Source organism: Aptenodytes patagonicus, chromosome 9 (genome assembly GCF_965638725.1).
Source record: "Aptenodytes patagonicus chromosome 9, bAptPat1.pri.cur, whole genome shotgun sequence".
Lineage (NCBI taxonomy): Eukaryota > Metazoa > Chordata > Aves > Sphenisciformes > Spheniscidae > Aptenodytes > Aptenodytes patagonicus.
This window is the reverse complement of record NC_134957.1, coordinates 298,077-322,342: the sequence shown is the minus strand read 5'-3', so window position 1 is coordinate 322,342 and position 24,266 is coordinate 298,077. Positions and strand designations below refer to the sequence as shown.

The window sequence follows — 24,266 nt, the reverse complement described above, 5'->3', positions numbered from 1 at the left end:
TACAGATTGGTTAGCTCATTTTAAAGCAAATTAATTTATGAAGAATCACCAGTAAACTAAGCACACTGCTAAGGACCAGGTTTCAGTCCAGTCAAAGTTCTCCAGAAAGGAGCAGAAAGGATATTGTTATTCACTAGTGTTTTTGGAGAGGCAGCTCTCTGAGCTCCCACTCAAACTCAGCAGCCCAAACTCAGTCTTCAAAGAGCATGAAGCCCATTGGTGACATTCAGTACAGTGCTGCTTGCACACAGTACCACATTAGACCATCACTGTCTCATTCTTGGCTAGTGTCTACACTTGATGACAGATACTGGAAGAGCTGAGATGTTTCAAATAAAAAAAAATAAATGTCTGACACAGTAATGCAAGAATACCACTGCTTTAAGAATCAACCACGGTTCAGAAAACACCTTCCAGTGATAAACCTATTTTGTTCATTGAAAAGAAATGGGGAGACATGACCCATCTCAAAAAAAACACAAGGTAAGAAGATCTACAGCAGAGGACTCTTCAGAGATACAGACAAATGCACATGAGGACTCGAAAAGCTGCAAGTCAAAGTTGGACAAACTCAGAAACAGCTATTTCCAGATTAACACTATAGATGATTACTTAAACAACTGACCCAGGGATATGTAAACCCTCTGTGACTCAGAGATTTTACAACAGCATTCAGTGACTCCTTCCAAGTCAGCTATAGCTACTGCAGATGTCACTGGTCAAGTTCTTCAGCTTGTGCTTTGCAGGCAGGGCTTGGTGAACAGCTGTCTCTTCTCATCTCCAAATGTATTATTGGCTCTCTCAATTAGAGTGCAAATAGCAGTAGCTATAACCATGTCCCCTTCAGGCCTGTCTTCACATGTGACTGGAACTGTCTACACAACAGGAACTGGTAGATGGGGAAAAGAAGGTCCTTCCCAGAACATCACCAGCAGCCTCAAGACTCCAGCAATGGTTTTCTAACAGTCCCAAAGCCAAGAGGTACCAAGACCACCGCTAGATTTTTCTACAGCGGGAGCACCAGCTTAGGGTGCAGGCCTCAAACTTAGTACAGCAGTCACCCAGAATCAAGAAAGCCTGAACCCTCCAACACAGAGCAGATGGTGCTGCAAAACGGCACTACGAGTTTCCTGTTAATTCCTCAAAGGCAGGAACAACCAAACTAGATTTTTGAGCTTGCATTCCAGAAACTTCATCTCAGCTTCAAGAAAGTGCAAGAGGAAGGACAAATTTCAGAAATCTTCTTGCAGAATTGTCTGGAATTAGGTTTACGAGGAGACTTCCCTGCAACACTTCAAAGGTACTTAACATTCCTCGGATCTCAGCATTATTTGTTGCTAACCCAACACCTCTGTACTAGTGGTAAACTCTTAAGACAACCAACAGGAGCATGCTCATCCATCCAGAATGCCATCCTGGCAGCAGTTTGAAACTGCTTGGATACTCTCACATCTTTTTGTAATACCAGGATCCCCCCAAGCACTAAGTGTCAAAGCTTTGCAACAGAGAAAGAAGCAACAACTCTAGGTACACTCTAACACAACTTGCTTTTGTTTACACGTGTTAAGACAGAGGTCTTAGCAGCAATGCCTGGTGTCTGGAGGGCAATTCAGCTTCAAGAACCAACTCCACTCAGAGACCAAGTCAGAGAGAAAACTCTCCTGCCGCTTGTACAGCTTTGTGTCTATAGCATGAATAAGCAATATTTCTTCTAAGGCTCACCATTCACCACATGACAACATCTGCCAATATAGTGTTATACACAGGGGAAGGGGGTGGGTGGGTAAAAAAGCTTTGGGAGTACTATCTGATGCACAACAAAAAAGCATGGAGGTGCATGGCATGCTCGAGCAGTGTCTATCGAAACTGCTCTAATGACATTAAGACACTAATTAAAAGACAGAAATAGACAGTAGACCTGGAAGTGGCCAAAAACAGATGGCCCCCAGGTCTCTACCTGTTGCCCAATGCTGCAGAAGGGTGTCAGACCACCTAACACAAAGTCCTGGACACTTCCCCCAAGCAGCCTCAGCCAGCTGGAGAGGAAAGCTGCAGGCATAGCAGGTGACTCTCCAAAGGAGAGTGCCGCAGCCTGGGAATGAGCCATGGACTCCCTGGCCCTGGAGGTCCTCAAAATTCAACTGGACAAAGCCCTGAACAACATGGTCTCAAGTCAGCTCTGCTGTGAGCAGGAGGTCAGTTGGACTAGAGACATCCAGAGGTCCCTTCCAACCTAAATCTGTCTGTGGTTCTTTGAATGAACCTTACTACACAGGGAAGAGAGAGAAGACGAGAGCAGAGTCTCAGGGAGGATGTATCCTTGAGGGCAAAATGTCTAATTTTCCTTAAGTGGCCTTACAGAGCCAAAATACTGGAAGTGCAAGGTGAACTGTCTCCTTGGCCTCGCTGAGAGTCCCAGAGGCACCTGCAAGGTGCCTGCTGCCAGGTCCCTGAAAAGGCATCTCAGCATTGGGATGCTTCACCTCACGTGCAGCTGTACAAACTGGCCCTGGGTAATGCTGCATTGAACAGACCAATGTCTCACCCAGCGTAGTGACTGACTCCTTTCTCTTTACACTGCCGAGGGTTGAGCCAGCAGAGCAGGCTTACGGGAAGCAGCCAAAAGACACCACCAGAGCCCATGGCCAGCAGAACAGGTGAAGGTAGTCTCAAGCACTGCCCTTTCCTGACCTGTGCTGCCAGCAGAGGAAGAAGTTAACACTTAAAACACTCTACTGAGATTAAAACACAATTCCAGTGAAATCCTGCTAGCACGGCCTTCGCTAAGCTAACAAATTCATTGTCACAGCTGTAGACTATTCCATACTTCCCTTGGATTGCTTTCACCACAACCCTTCTGCACTAGAGGCTTCTGCTGACACACCTGTATCCATCAGGGTCACACATCCCAGCATCACTGACCGTAAAACAGCCGTAAAAGAAGTAACACATGGGGCTTTGCTCCCAAAGTAAGGCCATGGGCTCAGCCTCAGCCCCTTGCTCTGGCTGTCAGAGCTGTGGAGGAATCTGGTGTGACTTACTGTCATCCTCCAAAGCAAGGGCACTCGCAGTAAGAGGGATGTAAGCAGGTGCAGAGAGCTGGGCTGGCAATAACGATAGAGCTATGCTCTTATCACCAGCTTTAATCCCAGGATAGGCAGGGTTAGGCAAGAAAATGCAGATTAAAAGTTTTCTTGGGGAATGCCGCAGCAGTTAGAAGGAAAGAAGTTACAGCCTAGAACAACAGCCATAGCTGAAGCACAACAGGAGAAGGGAAGAGCACAAATGAAGCAACTCTCGTCCTCATCAGAAAGAGACTCCAGGAACCATTCCCCAGCACTCAGCTGAGCATCCTATCCTCCACCATCACCTGACACAGACCATGTCCAGCGCTGCCTCTGCCCACACACGCATATCTGACTGCCAGGGCCTTTTCCCGTACCAGGCACATGCCACAGCCAGCTCCCAGCCTCGCCGGTGCACACCCTCCCATCTGGGGCCAGTCCTGCTTCCACCTCTGCAAACCACACGGGAGGTACTGATGCTCCCCAGGGCACCTTGCTGGCCACAGCCACGCTGCTCACATGCAGCCTGGCCTGCCGAGGCTTCAGCAGCTCAGGGCTTTGCCTCCTCTGGCAGCACAAGGCAGCTTCATCCCTGTGGGGCTGTACATTTCTCTCGCAGGGCCTGATCCTCGAGAGCAGCACATGGTGTCAAGGGATCCACACACACACACACTCCAGGCCTCAGGGACACTCCCAAGCCTTGCCCCAGTCCAGACCCACCCCACCCGTAAAGGGGGAAGGCAGATAGAATGATCAGCCAGTTCACAGACCAGCAGCTGCTCCACAGACTTCATTACTACATGTGGTGACAACAGCATAAAGGCTGCATCACTCAAAGCCTCTGCCCAAGATGCAGGAAGAGGCAAGCCAAGGAGGGTGCTGGGGCAGAGCACTGGGTGCACAGCAAGCTTCGGGGCAGCTGGGTGCCAGGGGGAGGCCAGGGGCCGTTTGCTGCCACTCCACAGCGCAGCTCCCCACAGCAGGGACAGGCCCCCCTGGGGCGGGTGCACTGAGGGCTTATGAACCACAAACCCCTGGGCCCAGCCTGTGCCCAGGCACCAATATGGCAGGGGGCACAGCCAGCCCCAGGGTGGGGGCCACCCTGGGGCCTGCTTCCCCCACCCCTCCAGTGCCAACTGGCACCAGGGTGAGGGCTGCTGTGTGGGGATGGGTGTCAGGCAGGGGCCTCCCCCACCATACCGGGAGGGGGACCCCGAGGCCCGCTCCCCCCAGCAACGGCGAGGGTCGCACCGGGGTCTCCCCGTCCCAACCGGGGAGGGCGGGGCCTGCCCCCCCTCCAGCAGACATGGGGCCGGTGCCGCATCGGGGTGGGGTCCCCGGGACCCGCCCCCCGCCGCAGGGCGCCCCCAAGCGGTCGCCACCGCCGGGGGGCCGAGCGGCGCCGGCCCCGCCCCCTCACGGAGCCGTAGGCCCCACCCCCTCCCGCCAGGCGCGCGCCCCGCCCCCCATCCTGTGGGGGGCCCCACCCGCGCCGCCCCGCCCCCCCAGGACCCGCGCCGCACGCGCCTGCCCCGCCCCCACCCGCGGGGCCACGCACCAGCACCCCACAGGCGGGCGCCCCGAGGCCGCCCCACGCTGCGCCGCCGCCCCACCTGCGCCTCCCGTGCAGCCGTAAGGAGGCGCCCGCGGCCGGCGCTGCTCGTACCTGGCTCCCCGACGCTGCGCCGCCCGCTCTACCCAGAGCCCGGATTCGGGTCGCGGCCCCTTTAAATGGAGGCGCCGCTCGGAGCCCTCAGCGCGCTGCAGCCCGAGGGGGGGCGGGGGCAGCGCCCCATTGGCTGTGCAGAGCGAGGGACGCTTTCCTATTGGCCGCGGCGGGGCCTGCACTCGCGAGACTCGCTTGCAGACGGCGGCCTCGGAAACGCGGAGCGGAACGGCGAGCCCGGGATCGGCGCAACAGCCCAGACTCCGCCGGGCGGCCGGAAAACCCGGAACGGATCAGCGTGGCGGAGCGGGGCCACGCGAACAGGCAGCGCGGAGCCGAGCGCGGGCAGCGGCCGCACCCCAGCGGGGCACGGCGCAGTGCGGGGGACGCGCGCGGCGGGGGGCGCAGGCCAGAACGGGGCGCCCCAGTTCCCGCCGGTGCCCCCGCGGCCACCCGCAAAGTGCGGAGCAGATCCCGCGGAGCGGGCTTCCCACCCCGCTCCCCCCCCCCCTTAACCCTCTCGCTGCCGCCCCGGGAGGGCCCAGCCTGGCCGCGCCGCCACAGCCTCTACCTGCGCGCGGGGGGAGCCGCCCGGCCGGGTCCAGGCACCGCCACCGCCTCCCTGGAGCTGGAGCGTCTCCCCGGGGCGGTGAGTGACAGCACGGCCGGGCGGGGCTTCCGCGGGGGCCCGGGACACGGCACCGCCCCCGGGAGGGGCTGCCCCGGCCGGCGCCCGCCGCCCGCGTCCCGCCCCCGGCAGCCCCGGGCGCCCCCCCACCCGCAACAGCCCCCACGCTCGAGCTCCCCTCCCCCACCCAGGCCCCGCCCCCTCCATGCCCCCCAGGCTGCCCTCCCCCACCCGCCGCACCCCACGCACCCCCGGGCTCCCCTCCCCCAACGATGACAACCCTCACCCGGGCTCCCCTCCCCCACCCGCGGCACCCCCTCCAACGGGCACCCCTCCCCCACCCATCCATGGGCCCAGCCGTGCCCCCCCGCGCAGCTCCCTCCAGCCAGGTTTGCCCTCCCCCGCCCCCCCCGGGGGGCTCTGCTCCCGGCGGGGCCCAGGCTCCCTCCATCCCAGAGGGACACCATTCCCCCCTCGGCCGCCCCACTCCCCGGGGGGCTCTTCCATCCTTCCCTCCCCCCCCCCCGGGAACCAGCCCCCTCCCGGCTTGCTTTTTCGTCTCCCCGCGGGGAAGACGGGGGCTGCAGGGGCTGAGCCCCGAGGCACAGCGGGGTGCGCAGCGCTGAGGCCAGGAGGAGGCGCCGGGGCGACCTCCCGCGCTCCAGGGAGGGAAAGGCAGGTTTAGGACCGTCAGGAGGGGACGGCGGAGTTGCGGAGTACCGGCCGCACCGCCGGCTGCTCCCCGCTCCGGGAGGGCTGTGAACCGCCACGAGATTCCCGCGCCCGGGTAATGAGCTGGCCACGGGCGCACGGCACCCCTCCCGATTACGTGCGACGGGACACGGAGGGAAACGGGAGGTTTTATTGAAAGGCGGTGAAATCAAGCCCGCCGGAGGCAGTTAACGACCGCGCTACCGCGGCACCCGAGACGGTGCGCGCGGGCGGACCGCTCCCGGCCCTCTGCGGCCGCCAGGGGCAGGGTACGGCAGGAACCTGCCCGCTCCCGCAGGCCGGTTCCTCCTGCCGAGCTGGCTGCCCTCCCGCAACGGGGCAGCACCGCCCCGACGAAGAAGGCTGGCGGGGCGGCGGGAACAGGGTCCGGAGGACGAGGGGGAGGTAAGGGGGAGCCCGCAGCCAGACGGGGAAGGGAGCGGGCACGGGGCTGGAGCTCGCCCGCGGCGCCTTGAGGAGACCCAAGCGGCGCGCCGGCTCCCCCTGCTCCGGTACTTACTGGCCGTAACGGACGGGCAGAGCAGGGGCGGAGAGGCCACCCCTCACGCCGCTCCCACCACTGGCCCAGGCACACACGCGCGCACCCCGGGGTGGGGGGAGGGCGGGAAGGCAGCACGTGAGAAGAGAAGCAGGGTGAGCGCGCAGGGCGGCACGCACTCTGCCCCCGCCGCGGTCCCTTTAAAGCGAAAAGCCCCCGCCACGCCTGCGCGTCCTTCCCCCCACTGCGCCTGTGCGGCGCGCTCCGGCGGCTCGTTGGGCTCCTTTGTCCCTCGCTCGCCTCTCACCCAAGCTTATGCCCACGGCGATGATTGGCAGGGCGCGCGGTGCACTTGCCGCCGCCGCGCAGCCAATCGGCTCCGCGTGAAGGGCTGCCGGGGCGGCTAGCCCCGCCCCGCCGCTGCCGGGCTGTGAGTGGCGGCGAGTACAGCCAATGGCAACGTGGTGCTGGAGGCTGGGAGGCCAATGGGAGCGCGGGTGGCGGACGCCCGGTTAGGCTGCGCGAGTTCCGGCCGCGCGCGCGCTCTTCTCTGGGCTGCTGCGGGGCGAGGAGGCCGCGATCTGCCTCGGCGTCGGTGTCCGCCGCCAGGTGAGGCCGCGACGGCGGCAGAACCGCTGCTCGGCTCCGCTCCGCCGTGGGGCGGGCGCTCCCGGGCGGCCGCTGCCGCTAGGGCCCTGCCGGGGCCCGCCGCGGCCTGCGCGGCCCACCCCGCGCCGCCGCTGCACGCGGCCGCTTTCGCGGGCGGGGCCGGGGCCGGGGGTGGCGGGCGGGAGCCGGGGTTGAGCTCCGGCACGCGGCCGACCGGGCGTGTCTGCCTCTAGGTGGGAAAGATGCAGGGCAATAAGGGCTTCAACATGGAGAAGCAGAACCACGCTCCGCGGAAACAGCACCAGCACCAGCAGCACCCGCCGCCGTCCATCCCCGCCAACGGGCAGCAGGCCAACAGCCAGAGTGAGTCCCGGGCTCGCCGCGGGGGGCCACCCGGCCCTGCTTTGGGTAGGCGTTGAGCGATCGCATTCGCTGTAGAGGGTAACTTCGGCTCCTGGTTAGCTGTCGGCCCATACGGGTGCAACAGGTCTTGGCGGAAACAAACAGGACCCGATCTTTCTATCTTAAACAATAAAAACTCAGGTCCTTAAGCGAACCGCGACTTGGGTTCGCTGTTTGCCTGCAATAGTCGGGTTTTTCCATTGTTGGAGACGGTGGTTTGAACTGCGGCTGGGTTGGGTTTTGGGTTTTTTTGCTCAGTCTACTCAAAGATGCATGTGGCTCCCGTAGGTTTGACTGGAATTTGTTTGTAAGTTTCTTGTGTTCCCAAAACTGGGCAGTGATGTAGAGGTTCCTTCTTTGTCCCAAATTCTCAAGAAAAGCTCACTTAAAGAGTTTGAAGTCTCTGAATCTTTAACGGTGTTTCTGTAAACCTTGCAAATACGAGATGGCCTGTTTTCCGTTGCCTCTGTTTCCTTTTTTTCCCGACCATAATAGATGGCTTCTCAACACAGGTTTCCTTAAGTACTAGTGAAATGAATTTGCTATCTGTAAAGATACAGTTGTAGTAATAATGTTGTTACACCAATCTGCAGTCACCCATTAAGACTAAATTTTTACATGGGAGGGATGAGGAGATACCCAGCTTTACTTAGTAATATGTCAGAATTCGAGTACCAGCTGACATAGATGACAATCTAGTGTGTTTCCGGGTTGGTTCTTAGTGTGGACTGTAGCTCTGTTATTTGGGATACAGAGGGGGTGCTTGTGAGCTGAGACAATATGCATTAATGGCTTCTGGGGCCTTAACTGATCTAACTTGATAGTTTAGAATTACGGCAGCAAGGCATTGCCATTAGCATTTCTGGGGGAGGAAATGCTATTGTTACATTAAATTTTTTTTTTTTTTTAAGTTTGGACACTTCGGCTGTTCAAAACAAGTGTGTAGAAGTCACGTGCACTTCGCATGATTCCTCTGTGTGTTTTTTCTGTCAGAATTGCAGGTTTAACTGCATACACACGCATGCAGAGGGACTGGGCTAATAAAAAAATTCCTGCATATTTTTATTAGGTGGCCCTGTTAAACAGGCTCCTTATCAGTTCATAGAAGATAATAGACAAGGGTGGCAGACCAGTCTGTTTCCGGTCAGGTTGGAAACGATGCAACACAACTGTATTGTGGTATTCTCATAGGGATCGGCTTATAGTGAGTGACTGTATCTCAGATTCCTTTGAGTGGATCTACTTAAGGCAGAACAGTAATATGGTATAACCCTGCCGTAAGTGCCTCCTAGTGTATTCACAGGCCTTGCAGTTGATCCCCAAATACTTCTGATAATGGTGTGAAAAAGTTCACAAGACAAAACACTTCACTTATGCACCCTTCCTGTGTGAAGTAGATAACTTACTCTCACTACTCTTCTATAGATATACCATCAGTCTTTTTTTTTTTTTATTTAGTGTTAGCCATAGAGGTGTGCTTATTCTTATAAAAGAGTTGTCCTTGCATGTCTTGCATGCATTGTCTTTGCATGAATAGCCTTTCCTGGTTAGTGCCATGCTTTGTAGCCTGAATCAAGCCACTACTATGTTCGTAGTTTATTTCATATGTGTGGCCATGAGGTGTGTCCTCTGCAAAGCCAAGGGATTACTTTCTATGGTTTGCTGTCCTGTGTGGCAAAGTTCCATATATGTTTAAGAAAATGGAACACAGGAAGGTGCAGTGATGATAAGCCACCCCTGTGTCTGGTGTATAGCAGAGCTTCCAGGATTGTGCTGGACTCCTGCTGAATTAAGGGTTAAAGATTGTATATGCACGTGGGGATTTGAGAATGTTCCTACAATCTGTTCTATTTATTAGTATTAGATATAGCATTACTTACTGAATATAGTTTTTTGTAAGGAACTTCGTAATTTTTCTGAGGTCTCACCTATATGGCTGTTTTTTTGGGGTGGTTTTTTTTCACTATTTTCACCATTCCAGCCTTCTCTTCAGCTTGGAACCCAAGACTCTAGAACCCAAATCCTGTCTCGTAGAATGACAGCTATCTCAAATGTTATCTGTCTGGGCAAAATTTCCTCTCATTTCCATATTTTTCTATACATCTGGGGTTGTTTTTTTGGAGTAAAAATCTGGTTGCTGGCCAAACTGTGACTTTTCTATAATTATTCAGGTTGTAATAGCCAAATCCGGTATTGTGACTACAGTTGATTTTCTTGTGGGCCAGTCATCTTGACCAGATCTCCAAAAGTTGAGTGAAATCTCTCACATTATTTCAACCTGCACTGTTCTTCTTTTATCCAGTTCTAGACTGTCTTTCACTGGTGTTAATGAGCACTGAGGTCCAAGCATGTGTTTTCTTTAAAAAGAATGTGGGCCTATTCTGAAATAAAATCCCCTTGTTGCTGTAGAGATGGCTGGAGAGGTTTGAGACTGAAGTGATTGGGTGGTGTTACCTATATTGTCCTATGTCTCTGTGTTCACTGTGATGAAACCTAATAGAATTTATCCCCCCAACTGTAGAGCAGCTGTGTACCTTATTCCCCTCAGATGAAGGCCTGACTATTGACCTGAAGAATTTCCGGAAACCTGGTGAAAAGACCTTCACCCAAAGAAGCCGCCTGTTTGTGGGGAATCTGCCCCCAGATATTACAGAGGAAGAGATGAGAAAGTTATTTGAGAAGTATGGCAAGGCAGGTGAAGTCTTCATACACAAGGACAAAGGCTTTGGCTTTATCAGGCTGGTGAGTGACTTGCTACCTTTGGGGTGTTTTTGTGGCAATGACTCACACTGGAGGAGTATTGCTAATTGGAAGTAGTAGATGTTCAGATATCTTGCTAATTAAGCCTGCTGTTGATTTTAGTAACCTGGAATATGGGATCAGCTTCTACAAGTGGTTTGTCTAGAGCTTGTTATGAGAAGGAATGTGAATTCAGGCAGCTTGTGGCAGGATTTATGAGATATCTGATAAAGTTATTCTGAAGTCAGCTGGTAGAAAACAGAAAGAAAACTGTGATGCTATTATAGACAAGGTGGACTTCATTTTCTGGAAGGGTGTGAACATGGAATTTCTATGAACATAGGTTGTTATGCAGTATTACTGGAGCAATGAATACTCTTGAGGTAGGGGATCTCTGGATGATCACGTTGAAGCGTGGCTAGGAGGGAAGTAGCTACCAAGGTAGAGTAATGGTTCTCAGACTTTATTGGCTCACATACTACCTTTCTGAAAGCCCCAAGGTGAGTGGGTAGAGCATGAGGTTCCCACACCAAAGTCTGGGGCACTTTGCTGTAGTGTAGCTGCTTGGTTGTGACTTAAATGAGTGGAAAGGTGTGAAACTGGCATAGGATGTCTTTCATGGATTGTCAGCATTTCCTTTTACAGTTATCAGACTTGGCTAATAGTTGAATTATGATTCTTTTTTAAATGTATTTATTTTTTTAAAAAGGCATGCTTTGTAGCCTTAATCTAATTAAGTCTGATAGATAATGATCATTTAATTGTTTGCTTAGTTTGTACTGGCTGTTGGATTAAGCTTATGTCTGATACATTTCCCCCCCCCCCCCAAACTCTGTACATGCCTATTCAGCTAGAGTCGTTGATAATAGAGAATAGCTATGGTTTGTTAGGACACTTTTTACCATGCTATGGGAGGATTATTTGTTCCTCTCTGTGAAGTACTTGTTTAGGGGAAATAGGCTTGTGATTCTGTTGTGACTGCGACTGGCTGATTCTGTTGTGACTGCGACTGGCTGATTCTGTATTGCATTGAGAGTTTTAATGATAACTTTTTTTATCTTCAGGAAACTCGCACTCTGGCAGAGATTGCAAAGGTGGAACTAGACAACATGCCTCTACGTGGGAAGCAGCTAAGAGTGCGTTTTGCATGCCACAGCGCATCGTTGACAGTCAGGAACCTGCCTCAGTTTGTGTCCAATGAGCTCCTGGAGGAAGCCTTCTCAGTGTTTGGCCAGGTGGAAAGGGCTGTGGTTATTGTGGATGACAGAGGACGATCCTCTGGGAAAGGCATTGTGGAGTTCTCAGGGAAGCCTGCTGCTAGGAAAGCCCTGGATAGATGTAGTGATGGGTCTTTCCTGCTAACTACGTAAGTGTGGAGGGTGAGAAGTGCTATACTGGCTTGTGTGCAGGTTGATGGGTGGCATTGGCTTGTGAGCAATGTTTCTTAACACCAGAGCGGGACAGATGAGATATGGGGCAGGAGGTGGTAGGTGATTTGCCCAGGGAGAACTTTACTTAGCTTTGTTCCAACAAGAGTGAGTCTGTGCTGAAACTCAGGCCTGAAAACTTTCTTCTGGGAAGCTGCTAGTGGGGTAAGTGCATAAAGCTTCCCGATAAGCTCTTTCTCGATAAAGCCTTCTTAGGGCAATTAAAGCAGCCTTTAAGAAGCAGGAGCTATTTTAGAGACCATCCATGTCATTTGTTGGAAACGAAGCTCAAGTGTGTTAATTGTGTACTCTGGGTCGCTTCAGAGGCAAGTCTTGGGATGGGACTCCACTCAGCCAGCATGCACTGCTGGGGTGGAATGCTGATCCGCCACTGTGGGCATGGGATCTGTTGGAGAAGCTGGTCATATAGATTGGATTGTTTGGAGTTTTCACCATAACAAACTGTTCTCCTTGTGCTTGAATATCATAAGGCAATAAAGCATGTTCTTGCATAATTATGTGAACTTGCTCAAGTAAGTGACTAATTCTAGATGCATTCCACAGAGCATGGCTTGTTGCTCTAACTATTAAGAGGGAGCCATTTTTGATCTCTTGGAAATAAAAGTTACTGGATATTTTGTATGTACACACCTAGAATTTGTGAATAGAATACTTCCTGAAATTGGGGCTATATTGCTAATTTCTAAAGTAATTTTATAAGCTTTGTGCTTCTCACTTCTCTTCTTTTTCTTGGAGGCCTACATATGGCACAGCTGTACACAAGCACATTCAGTTCCAAAAAGCAGGTGTTTTGTTGGGGTTTTTTTAGTATCTGTTTTTCTCCCTGAGACTCTTCGGGGATAACCAGCATAGTGTGCAGTGCTCTGCAGGAGGATTGCTGTTAGGGAGCTTTTGCTGATTCAGAAGTCTATATCCTGAAAGAACCATGAAAAAGAAATGTAAAAGTGATCATGCAAAACTAATCACTACCAGTGTATAACTGAGAGCTCCTGAGGGTAACATTCAATCTTTTTGTAGCTATCAGTGTATTAGATTCTGATATCTAGGACAGCAAACCAATATGTTGCTTATTTCTAGTTATGGTTTGGTTTTGATTAAATTTGTTCTGGTTTGTCCTAGTTCACGACAGTAACAGCTAGATAAACTGGTTGGAATTGGTTCACATTGGAAAATAAGACTATTAATAATGGAATATGTAACATTGAAGTGAAAAGCTACATTGTGGATCTTCAGCTGAGGAGAGAGATTTTAGCCTCTTATATCCTGCCTTCCTGCTGGAGTCTGGGCACCGCTTGCCACTTGGCATAGCATGATCTTTTCTCTTCCATTTCCCCAGCTCTGGCAAATGGGGTTGAGAAGCTAACGAGAAGCTGTGGTGCTGCTTTGTGCTGAGGATGAGCAGTGTCAGAGCTAATTCAGAGACTGGGGACACTTCTGTTAAATACTTTCTTCTGCACACAGAAACCAGGAGGACAGAAGCACACATGTGCAGTGTCTATGTTGTGAAGTGCACCAGTGGATTTCTTGGGGGGGAAATTCAGACAGGGCCCAACAGGCACTTAAAGAGCACTGCTGTTTGGCAATAATGGCACGTGATGGTCTCACCAGGAGAGTATGACTGAATGGTACAGCCAGCAACCTCCAGTGAGGATCACTGTAGTTACTCTTTGCTTTAGGCAGCTATAAAAAGGTACACAAGGACTTGTGCAGCCCATGGTTGGCCATGTAGCAAGGGAGGAAAGGGAGAAAAACCAGACTCTAGGGACTACAAGACTTCATGCTGAGTAGATCCTACTGGAGGATGTCAGATTCCAGTTAAGCTGTTAATTTGAACCATTAACTGCAAGAATTTAGTACAATTTTTGTTTGGATTCAACAAGGATTCTGATTAACAGTTCAGCTCCTATTCTAGAAAGAAAGAAAGTGTTCAAAGCGATTTCTGGTTTTACTTTGGTTGAGATCCCCAACTGCTCTGAATTTCTTTGAGCAGTGCTAAAAGCATTATTTTATAAGTTCAGACACAGTACACATGCTTTCCTACACTGCAAGCTCATTCTTGAATTTTCTTGAAAGCACCTCATCTTTTCTTTACAGATTCCCTCGGCCTGTCACTGTGGAGCCCATGGATCAGTATGATGATGAAGAGGGACTACCAGAGAAACTAGTCATCAAAAACCAGCAATATCACAAGTACGTGCCTGCCATGCGACAGGAGATGAGACTACCTGTGGACTAGGACATTGACTAGTGCCTCAGTCTTAGGAGGGTGGCTCATCAGTGCTACTAAAGGTCCTCCTTTTTTCTGTAAATGTGACCTGACTTTGGAAAGAGAATTGCATACACTGTTCTCTTGCCATGGTTAGCTGAAAGAAAACGGTGGTTTTGGATCCACACTGCTGGATATGACTGGCAGCCTCCACATATTTTTCATAAGTCCATTTCAGTTGTTGGAATAAAAGTGTTGATTTGAGATAACGTGAGATCCCCTTGCTCAGATGAGAAGCTGAAGCAAAGACATAAGTTACTTGCTCTGAGTATTATGGAAAGTCTGTAGAGGAACAGATTTGAACCCACAGTGAAAATTTAAGGAATCATGTGAATAACATTAGGAGATTGTAGAGCTATCCAGGTATAAGGCCATGATCTTTGAAGGCTTCCCAGTGTAAGTAGGTATCATGTGATCTGAGCAGTGGGAATTAGTAAACCATGTGAGCTCATGAATTTTTTCAAGTAAGGAAGATGAGAGCTTCGGGAGATGGGAGGCTGCATTAGGAACAGTCATATACTCCAGGTGCAGGGGCTGCAGAGATTAGTGAAATAAACACACACATTTGGGCAGTGTTTGTTTCTGGAATGGATCTGTCTATAAGATGTGCAGCAGGAGCAAAGGCTGTTTCTTTCAAGAGTATTTCTAAATGTCTTTACCCAGAATCTTTTGGTGTCTTATGAAAGCAGTGTCGTTGTTTGTTATGGAGGAGGGCAGGACATAGCTTCCATGTAGAACTAATTCTGCAGGAGGATTCTGCCTAAGTTTCTCCTTTCAGTAAGATGTTTCCTGAGGAGCAGACAAACTGGTATCTCAGGCATAGCTATTTGTGAGAAAGTAGAAGACAAAGTAGTTCCTTATTTGTTGCACTAAGAAATGCATTTCTAACTGTTAAAAGGATCTGCCATTGCAATTAACACACAAATGTATTTTTCTTGGTTCCTCCTTGCTCTATTGAAGCATTCACTAGCTATTCCTTGTTTGACAGGGAGCGTGAGCAGCCTCCTCGATTTGCACAGCCTGGCAGCTTTGAGTATGAATATGCCATGCGTTGGAAGGCTCTAATAGAAATGGAGAAGCAGCAGCAAGAACAAGTAGACCGCAACATCAAGGAAGCTCGAGAGAAGCTGGAAATGGAAATGGAAGCAGCTCGCCATGAGCACCAAGTTATGCTCATGCGGCAAGGTAACCAATCAAAGATAAATACAGTATCAGAACATGGCCCTGCAAAATCCAGGGGTGGGTAGCTCAGTAGGCTGGCTAGAGCCCACTGAAGGTGAGCCGTGGTGTAGCTGCTTGACTTGTAACCAAGCATGGTAGCAGCAAATGAATGGAGAGATGTTACTGTATTGCTGGAGGCTCTGTTACCTTATTCTCTTGCGTGTTAAGGTTCTAGTTCAGGAATTGATGAGAGGTGGCATGGGAGATGAGTTTGATTGGGTTTTTTACTGTCGTCTTTTACAGATTTAATGAGACGCCAGGAAGAGCTGAGGAGAATGGAAGAATTGCATAACCAAGAAGTACAAAAACGTAAACAGTTGGAACTCAGGTAAGGGGGCAGGTGATGAAATGCTGTGAATCCATAATATTACGGAATGAAACACTTCTTCAGTGCACCTAATTGTTCAGTGTGGCAATTTAATTACTACCTCAAGTGTGGCTGTTATGTTGGGCCTTTTTGTTCATAGGGAGAGTCTACAGTTGGCTTAAGATGGAAGAGTTAGGAGTTTCTTCCACTGATAACTATTTGGTTTTTTACAGTTCTGTGTCTCAGTTTAGCTCCTTGACTGAGGCAGATAATCATAATTTGTGCAGTGATTTGGTGGCTTCAGTGCTGCAGGTTGGGAAACCCCATTCTAGCATCTATCTTTTTGTTTGAGGGGTAACTTAGTCTCAGAGATTTCTCTCTCCATTCCAGCTCTTCCTTGTCTCAGGGTCATTTTGAGAAGCTCTGGGAAGATCTCCAGACTACTTCTGTAATAGAAGGGGCTTGAGAACTGTCTGGCTTGTATGCATTATATTGCATGTAGTCAGCATGTATTTGGGAGCTGCTGCGTACATAGAATCATAGAATCATTTAGGTTGGAGAAGACCTTTAAGATCATTGAGTCCAACCGTTAACCTAACACTGCCAAGTCCACCACTAAACCATGGCCCTAAGTGCCATCTCTACATGCCTTAAGTACCTCCAGGGATGGTGACTCAACCACTTCCCTGGGCAACCTGTTTCAATGCTTGACAACCCTTTCAGTGAAGAAATATTTTGTAATATCCAATCTAAACTTCCCCTGGCACAACTTGAGGCCATTTCCTCTCGTCCTATCACTTGCTACTTGGGGAAAAAGGACCAAGACCCACCTCACTACAACCTCCTTTCAGGTAGTTGTAGAGAGTGATAAGGTCTCCCCTCAACCTCCTTTTCTCCAGACTAAACAACCCCAGTTCCCTCAGCCGCTCCTCATGAGACACACACATGGGTGTGTTCATGTTGGGTTTTATAACGAACTCCTTAAAATTGAAAGTGTTGGAAATGTCTTGGTGCGCATACATGTTTCTGTTTTCATCATGAGGTACCTAATATTTTACAGCCTCAGCAAAATAATGTTCTTAAAGTTGTAGGTTTCCAAAGACGCCTTAGGCAGCACTGCAACACTGTGATGCAAATGGTTGGTGTATGTTGTGCTGAGCATCCTTGGACCTTTTTTGCAGGCAAGAGGAAGAACGCAGGCGCCGTGAGGAGGAAATGAGAAGGCAGCAAGAAGAGATGATGAGACGCCAGCAGGAAGGCTTTAAAGGGAATTTTGCTGATGCGGTATGAGTGCTTCTCATCCCATCACATCTGGGCACTGACATTAGATTTTTGCCCTTCCACAGCATGAGGCTTTCTGTGAATGCTTAACTTGTTGGTTGAGGGACTCTACATGTTTAGTGCATTCTGTCCTAAATTGACTCCCTGCAGTCTTAATACAGTTTAGTCTGGAAAATATAAATACCACAGTTACTGTCCCTCTGCTGTTCATGTATGACCCTCGCTGGCTGTCTTGCTGTTCAGAAGAATATATGCTAACTAATTTTATTCTAACAGTAACAAAGATGTAGTGTCCTGAATTATTGCTGCAGAACCCTTTTATGGTCATATGCTTGGCTATATCCCTAGCCTGCAGTCTGTCTTAGTTATGCTTAGATTAAATGATCCCAACTTGAGGCACTGCTGCAGGCATGATAATTGCTTGTACTTACAAGTCAGTTGGTCAAGTATTTTCTTACAATGTGAAATGTGTGGTAACCTGCCATTTAATAGCAGTATCTCTAGTTCTATAAAGAACTGTCTTACAATTAATTTCCAGTCCCAGCAACTTTCTATTGTGGAGGCAGCTGTAGTGCTCTTGAGGTGGTATAATGGCATCGATGCAACTGGGTGGCAAGTCTTTATATATCCTAGTGAAAAATTGGCCTCTAAGCAAAATAGCTAAATATATGTCAAACCAAAAGGGCCAAAAGCATGTGACTGACCTAAATGTGTGAATATTACCCTGCATAGCAGAACTCCTGATTTCTCTAAATTACAGTGCCTTCATATGATAAATAGTGGTACTGAGACTACAGATGAAGTGAAATCTGTTCTTCAGTTCCCACTGTGGAAAAACTAGTACCCTCACTGAAGTGAGGAGGTGCTCCTAGCTTTGCAGCGAGAGAGATCTGTGGCATGTCCGCTATGCTCAGTTAATAAAGGAAATTGAACTCGCTAACTGGTATTTTAATGCAAGTGACCCAGTGCTGCATCTTTATGTAAGCTTGCATTCCTTTCAACAGGAAAAGCTTCTTAGCTATGCTGAGGAAGTAGCAAAACTAATTCTATCTAATGTGTTACTGCTGCTCAGCAGATCTTTGCATCCAGATATCAGGTATCTCTTTATGCTGCTGTTTGGTAAAATCTGCACACGCAGCTTTGCTGCTGGATGTTTTACCATGATTGTGAAAAAGTGTCTTTTAGAATGAGGTATTTTAAATAAGACCTGTTTGTTCAGCAGTTAATCGTGTGAAGGTAGCTCAGATCTTCTGTTCAAATTTACACTGGGCATGACTTTTCTACACAATTTTCAATAGTAAAACCCAGAACCCATTGAATTTGTATAATTATATTTTTTAAAAGCCTGAATTTTTGTAATTTGAAAAGAGTGTCTCTTTTCCAGAGGGAGCCACCAGACATGCGAATGGGACAGATGGGTATGGGAGGTAAGAGTATTCTGTGGCCATCTTTGTTCCTATGCATGTTCCTTTTCTTCTTTACAAAATCTGTACATTTTTTCAGTAGTCTTCTTTTATTGGCTTCTTCCTTAGAAACTCAGTCATAGTCATATTCTCCCAGTTCAGTGACAGAAAGTGTTCATGTGACAGGAAACATAACAAAATTTGGGTATGAGGCAGTACTGTACATTTGTGAAAGACTTAGTTCAGTAAGCAAAAGACTCGAAGTTGTTATCGGACCCATAGTGTGCTTCCGAAGTTTGTACTGATACAGAAACTGGTATGACATGTAGTGCTAGACCTTGAGCCCAGGAAATAACCTTGATTACTCTATTTCAGTATTTTGACTACATGATTTTGAGTTTCAGGCCACATGTACAAGAGCAAGTGAAAAGGCGATGGGGGCTTAGTGGTTAATGAAGGTGGTGAGTGTTGGAGCCTGCTATAGTTTCATATAATACTGGAATGCAAGATCAGTTTGTCTTGACCTAATAGTGCAAAGCTAGTTAATAGACTAGGACTCTGTCCCTGAATATAACACTGCAGGGAGCTTACACGGTATTTTGTGGCTCTGGAGTGATGAGTAAGACCTCAGTCACTGTGTCTGCCAGGACTATTCTTCAGTTTTCTTTTCCAGGTACCATTGGCATGAACAATAGAGGAGCTATGGGTGGTACCAATGTCCCAGCTGCTGCACCTCCTGCGACTGGTCCTGGAGCTATGATACCTGATGGAGCCATGGGAATGGTAATGTATCTCCATCCGCTTTTTGTGCACACCTTTTAAATGCAGATTATGTTGTTTCCATTGTTAAGCACTATGCTGCTAAAGTTGAAGCTTGTTTGTCTACCTAGACCTGTTGCTTAACTCCTGCTGAAATCTTTAGAAGTTATTCTTGCCTTGATACTAGTTGGTAATTTTCAGGAGATTTAGCCAAGTCTATAACTACTTACTTTACTTCCAAGATAGCTAGTGCTAAAATGTTTGTTAGAAAGATCTTAGCAATAATGTATGGTTATTTTTTAAATGGCATAATGGGAAGCACTTTGTTGAATGAGAGTGTTTTGAGAGTAGATTCTTGCAGGCATAAAGCCAAGCTTTCAGGAATGTCCTGTCCATCACCAGTTTTAAAAACAGTTATCTCCTATGCTAATAGGTTAAAATGACTATGCTAAAATGAGGTCAGCTAATTTGCTTAGGAGGTAAAGAGCAAAGATTAGTGGGGGTTATGCTTATTTATTTGCCTTTTTTAATTTTTATATTTAATTTAGTTTTAAACTTTACTGCAATAGACCTTTACAATAGACCATGGCTTCTGTGGCATCTGTCATTCCTCTCTGTCATACAGACGATCGATCCTCTCACAGTGTCAGCACTTCCGGTCAGCAGCAGAAACAGCAGCAGTCATAGTCAAGTTTGTCCTGAAAGTTCATCTTCCTTTAGCAGTTTATATCAATTGGTCTAATAAACAATTTTCCTGCAAGCCTTCCTACTTAGACTTCTTGATCTATCATGACTGCTACATCACGGAATTTTTTTTTTTTTTTGTCATAAAGAACAGTTTTATTTGGCTATAAGATTTTGTACCTAAGTGGTAGGGACAGTGGAGTGGCTGAGGTTAAGGGAATGCGTACTACACAAGGAAATTAAGGGGGAAGATGAAGAGAGGAATGGAAAAGGGAGATGAGTTCAGATCAATATGATGAAATAATACCATTTAGACCAAAAAGCAATAAGCTGTTTCCCTAATGGCCAGAAATATGTATAGTCTTTTTGGAAACTATTTATCCTGGCCATGTGCTTGGTTTGAGGAGTTACTGGGCCCATGTATTCCAGCTTTTTATTCTTGTAGGGAGCAGTTACTTCGCATGTTTGCTCCAGCTGCTTGGAGTGATTGCAGTGTTCTTCCCTGTGATGTGTCCTACAGGATAAGTTCATGATTACTCAGAATTTTTCATCTGTAGGGAAGGGAAAAAGGTAGGAGTGCTGTGTTACTGCTAGTGCCTCCCCTGCACTGCCAGCGAAGTGAGCATTCAAAGTCCCTGGGACCTCCCCATTGACAATTTTACTGAAGTTTGGGAAGTTTGGGTCTGTGTTCTGTAGAACCAGGCAATACCATGGAGTCATCTACAGTACTAATACCAATTATGATGTGCATATATGTATCACTGCTGTAAACCTGTGGACAACGAATAAATGGAACGCAGGAGCCTCGTGTAAAGCAGCTCTGCTCTATGTAGTCACTTAGCCCCAGTCCAAGGGGAAGGAAGAGGCAGTGGTTGTCTCCAGTACCTTCCCCAAAGGAAGTACCATGTCCACCATCAGGACATTCAAGCAGTGGAGCAGGTTGCCCAGAGAGGTTGTGCAGTCTTCATCCTTGGATGTTTTCAAGACCCGACTGGATAAAGCCATGACTAACCTAGTCTGACCTCATAGCCAACTCCGCCTTGAGCAGGAGGTTGGACTAGAGACCTCCTGAGGTACCTTCCAACCGGAATTATCATTTGATCGTCTTCTCCCTGCTGGAAGGAAGAGGCTGTGCAATAGCGCTAACCCAGCTGGGAGAGGGGAGAGCCAAAGGAATGGAAATAACAGGATATGATCAGGGCACAAGACTAGTTTTGCAGACTTATTTTGGAATTGGAGTGTTGTGTACACCTGGATTGTGATAGTGCTGTAGTATCAGTATGCTGATCCTAATTTGTATTTTGTTTATTATTATTAATATTAATATATTAATATTGTTTATTAGTTTGAGTGAAGGAATATGGTGGAAGTGTGAAGTTCTCCTTTCCCAGCCTGCATTACTCACACGCTCCACAGCAGGGCACTAGTCTGTGAGATGGTGCAAACTGTATTCTGGTATGCTTGACTACAAGTTACGTGGGGAAAGAGACTTGGTCCTGCAATGGTCCTGTCAGTGCAGTTTTGGGGATATTTTTGGTGGGGTGAAGGTTTGTAGCAAGGTCAGCTGGAATTGTGGAATCCTGGTAGAATTTTAATCAACTCAAATGGCTTTTAACTGCCCTTTGTTGTTCCTTGTTCTTCTTCCTGCCTCTTCTTCATTTGTCCTCATCACAAGACTCCACCACCACCTGCAGATCGCTTTGGCCAGGGCGGTGCAATGGAAGGCCTTGGAGCGATGGGAGGGAACCCACCTGCCTTCAACAGAGGAAATCCAGGGGGTGATTTTGGCCCTAACAAGCGTCGCAGATACTAAGAGGATTAACCTACCCCCTGCACACGCCCCAAAGAGGAAAGGAATCTTGGCAGGCCACGCAGGGTTCAACTCGGGGGGGGGGGGGGATATTAAAAATAGTTAATTAGAGCCTGGTTTGGTAAAGCCACTCTAGGACAAGGGGAGTGCAGTCTGACTGGTAAAGGTTTTAGAAAATTTCATGTGGTGCATTCCTATAATTTCAATGTGAAACATGGATTCTGGGAGGCTGCCATGGTTGTTCAGTAATGGTAAAATCTGGCAAGGACCGTAATGCCTTCACCATTCCAGGTTTCCTATTTGCAGCCGGAGTCCTGAGACTAAACTAGATAAAATTGCAGTATGTCTTGACATTTTTTTAGTGTAGTGTACCTTGCTTAAGAGCACAGGGAAGTCTCTGGAGAACTAGGGCAGCATCTGGGTACTTTGCAGCTCCCATGGTTCTGTAAATTTATATAGCTCCAAATGATCTGTCATGTAGTGAATTGGGGAGATTCTATGTTCATTTCTTTCTTTCTTTTTTTTTTTTTTCCTCCTCCTAACTTGTAGCTATTCTTTTTATCTGGATCGTCTGTTTCTTTAAAGTAGTTGACCGTCATGTGCAGCCTGAATGGCTGGGAGGCTCTTGTTTGGATGGATTTTTTTGATAACGTGTTGTATCACTGTTTATTTTTACTGGTAGTAAAGTACAATCTATTGGACAAAGATACTGTATCTCATGCTGAAGATTTAACTGAAACAAATGTTTGTATAATCTTAACCTTGCCTGTCTTTTGTGTAGAAGTACTACAAGATTTTTCATTTAGTGTAAACTGTTTGAACACAAGCTGTAATTGTCCCACTAACAAGTTTGAGTTTGTCTGAGGAATGTTCCAGGAATGCATTATTAAAGTGGATTTTAAGCCTTTTTTATCTGGTGTGTTCTCTCCTCTGTTTTTTGAATAAAATGTGTACATATGGATTGAAGTAAATCAAGCTTCAGATTATGGCACAAAAGTTGTTCTTGCATAGCTCTATAAAGAGAGTGTTCAACCCCTGAGTATTTTCTAACAGTTCTCCTTGTCACAGAACAAGTTTTATTTGTGTGTTGGAATGAGACCTTCAACTTCAGCATTTCAGAATACAATAAGAGAGCTCCTGATGCACCTAGGATGTGTCTATGTTGTGGATGCAGAGAAGCAAGATGCAAGACTTGTTCATGTGTCAGTGGGAGTGTGGAGTTCAATTTGTCTCATCTGCATAGTACAAAGTTGTCTGTCTCTGCCCTGTCTTGCAGTTACCTCTGGCTGGGATGCAGACCTTCCTGCAGAGCTCTGAACTGGGGCAGGAAGTGGAGGACTTGTAACTGTCAGTGGCAACAGTAACGCTTTATCTTGTGTGGGGAATCATGAGGGAATCTGTAGTGACAGGAGCCTTCTGTGAGTTATGTTCTTGCACCGAAGCTTTTGAGATGGGAGGGAGGAGCAGAGGGGGAAGCTTAGAAATTTAGGTGGGAGAGGGAGGGAGAAAGAGTTACAGCCTGTGAGCAAAAGGAGCTGCCTTACAGACTTGTGAAATAATAGGGAAGATGGAAACATTTTCAGATGCCTAATGTTACCAAGGCAATAACCTTAAAAAAATCAGTTTGGTCCTGTAGGTACCCTGTAAGTAGGGAAAGATGAAATAATCACTCCGGAGGTTTTATTGGTTTACCCCTGTCATTTGATGGCTTATAATTAGCCTGGAATAGGATGATTGATGATAAGCTGTATTGAAGAGAGACTGCAGCCAATGCACTTGTTTCTTTTGCTTGCTTTGTTTTGTTTTCTACATTTGAAAGCATCAGCACTAGTAGCTGGCTTGCTGAGGTGATACGGTATTTAATGGTGATTATCAGGGGGATTGTGACTTACCTGTAGGTACAGTATGGTGTTTGGTGATGTTTTTCACCTGGCACATTTGCTATAGGATAGCTAAATATTGCAAAATCTCAAATAAGTTGGTGAGAATGCTGATTAGCTTTTCTGTTGCCCTGCGGAGAGGATGCATCTGTTCTTGTGGCTTGTGTCTGGAACATGGCTGGCAGACATTTGCTAATGCCATGGGTGTTTAGTAAGTACATCATTTAATTCCAAAGTGTGAAATATTAGAAGAAACTGTGAAGTTGCACCCAGGTGTCTGTATTGTCTCTCATTCTCCTGCCCATTGTTCAACTGGCTTGCTTGTTAGTGAGCAGTCAAAAGAGAAGTTGCTGCCTTAAGGAAACAGCAGAACTCAAATGTTCAACAGTACTCTGCTGCTGCCTCAATCCTATTCAAGTAAGATGAGGATCGGTCTGGTTACTGCCTTTCCCTGGGAGAAAAGGTATATAGTAACAGGGTGTGTAAAATCATGGGGAAGGAGGGATTTAGCACTGCTCAAAGTCCATCTAACAAGACCGGTATGAGGTGAAAATTGAAGATCCAGTGACAGCAAAGGAAGAAAACTGAAACTACACTGGTGTGAATGCTAGAGGTAACTATTCTCATTTGCTTTAAAGGAGGAGACTGAAAACCTGTCACTTGAGGTTCTAGTAAGGAAATTGTAAAGCAAACCATTACTAAGGTTTTCAGAGGCATGCAGCAGGAGGAAATGGCACTAGGGACTGCTTGTAGTGCAGAACCATTTAAGGCTGGGCACAGGAGCAAGCAAGGCTGCCTCACTTCGCTTCCAGATGCTGGAGACTGCTGAAGCACTTTGGGTTTTGCTGGTGGTGCTTGCACTGCTTGGATAAGGTAGCAAATGCAGCT

The 24,266-nt window shown here is 48.2% G+C and overlaps 2 protein-coding genes across 10 annotated transcripts in view; one reads left to right on the top strand and one right to left on the bottom strand.

Moving 5' to 3' along the window:
• Positions 1-6,743, bottom strand: part of ZMYM3 (zinc finger MYM-type containing 3) — a 34,638-nt gene extending 27,895 nt beyond the window's left edge. For 2 of the 4 annotated variants that reach the window (XM_076346819.1, XM_076346823.1), the window contains exon 1: positions 5,303-5,357. The gene's annotated coding sequence lies outside the window, so the exon portion shown is untranslated. Of the gene's footprint in view, positions 1-4,731; positions 4,785-5,302; positions 5,358-6,590 lie in introns of those variants that run through there. The other 2 variants (XM_076346822.1, XM_076346821.1) reach the window with 2 other exon arrangements.
• Positions 5,332-22,408, top strand: NONO (non-POU domain containing octamer binding). Of its 6 annotated transcripts, none has more exons than XM_076346825.1 (11): positions 5,332-5,380; positions 7,412-7,586; positions 10,102-10,322; positions 11,384-11,685; positions 13,862-13,957; positions 15,022-15,218; positions 15,498-15,582; positions 16,743-16,845; positions 18,227-18,269; positions 18,919-19,028; positions 21,364-22,408. In XM_076346825.1, the coding sequence occupies exons 2-11, from the start codon at positions 7,421-7,423 to the stop codon at positions 21,499-21,501; spliced, it is 1,461 nt and encodes a 486-aa protein (XP_076202940.1). In that variant the 5' UTR covers positions 5,332-5,380; positions 7,412-7,420; the 3' UTR covers positions 21,502-22,408. The 6 variants fall into 6 exon arrangements, with proteins under 6 accessions (XP_076202940.1, XP_076202944.1, XP_076202943.1 ...); XM_076346829.1 differs by lacking the exon at positions 5,332-5,380 and adding an exon at positions 7,090-7,178 and having other exon boundaries at positions 7,412-7,541; positions 10,129-10,322; XM_076346828.1 differs by lacking the exon at positions 5,332-5,380 and adding an exon at positions 7,090-7,178 and having other exon boundaries at positions 7,412-7,541.
• The last annotated feature ends 1,858 nt before the right edge of the window (positions 22,409-24,266 follow it).

Excerpts from the sequence above, each read along its gene's own strand:
- NONO (XM_076346825.1), top strand. The coding sequence starts at position 7,421 with ATGCAGGGCAATAAGGGCTTCAACATGGAGAAGCAGAACCACGCTCCG. Across the intron at positions 10,323-11,383 it reads GCTTTGGCTTTATCAGGCTG|GAAACTCGCACTCTGGCAGA; the intron begins GTGAGTGACTTG and ends TTTTATCTTCAG. Across the intron at positions 11,686-13,861 it reads GGGTCTTTCCTGCTAACTAC|ATTCCCTCGGCCTGTCACTG; the intron begins GTAAGTGTGGAG and ends TTTTCTTTACAG.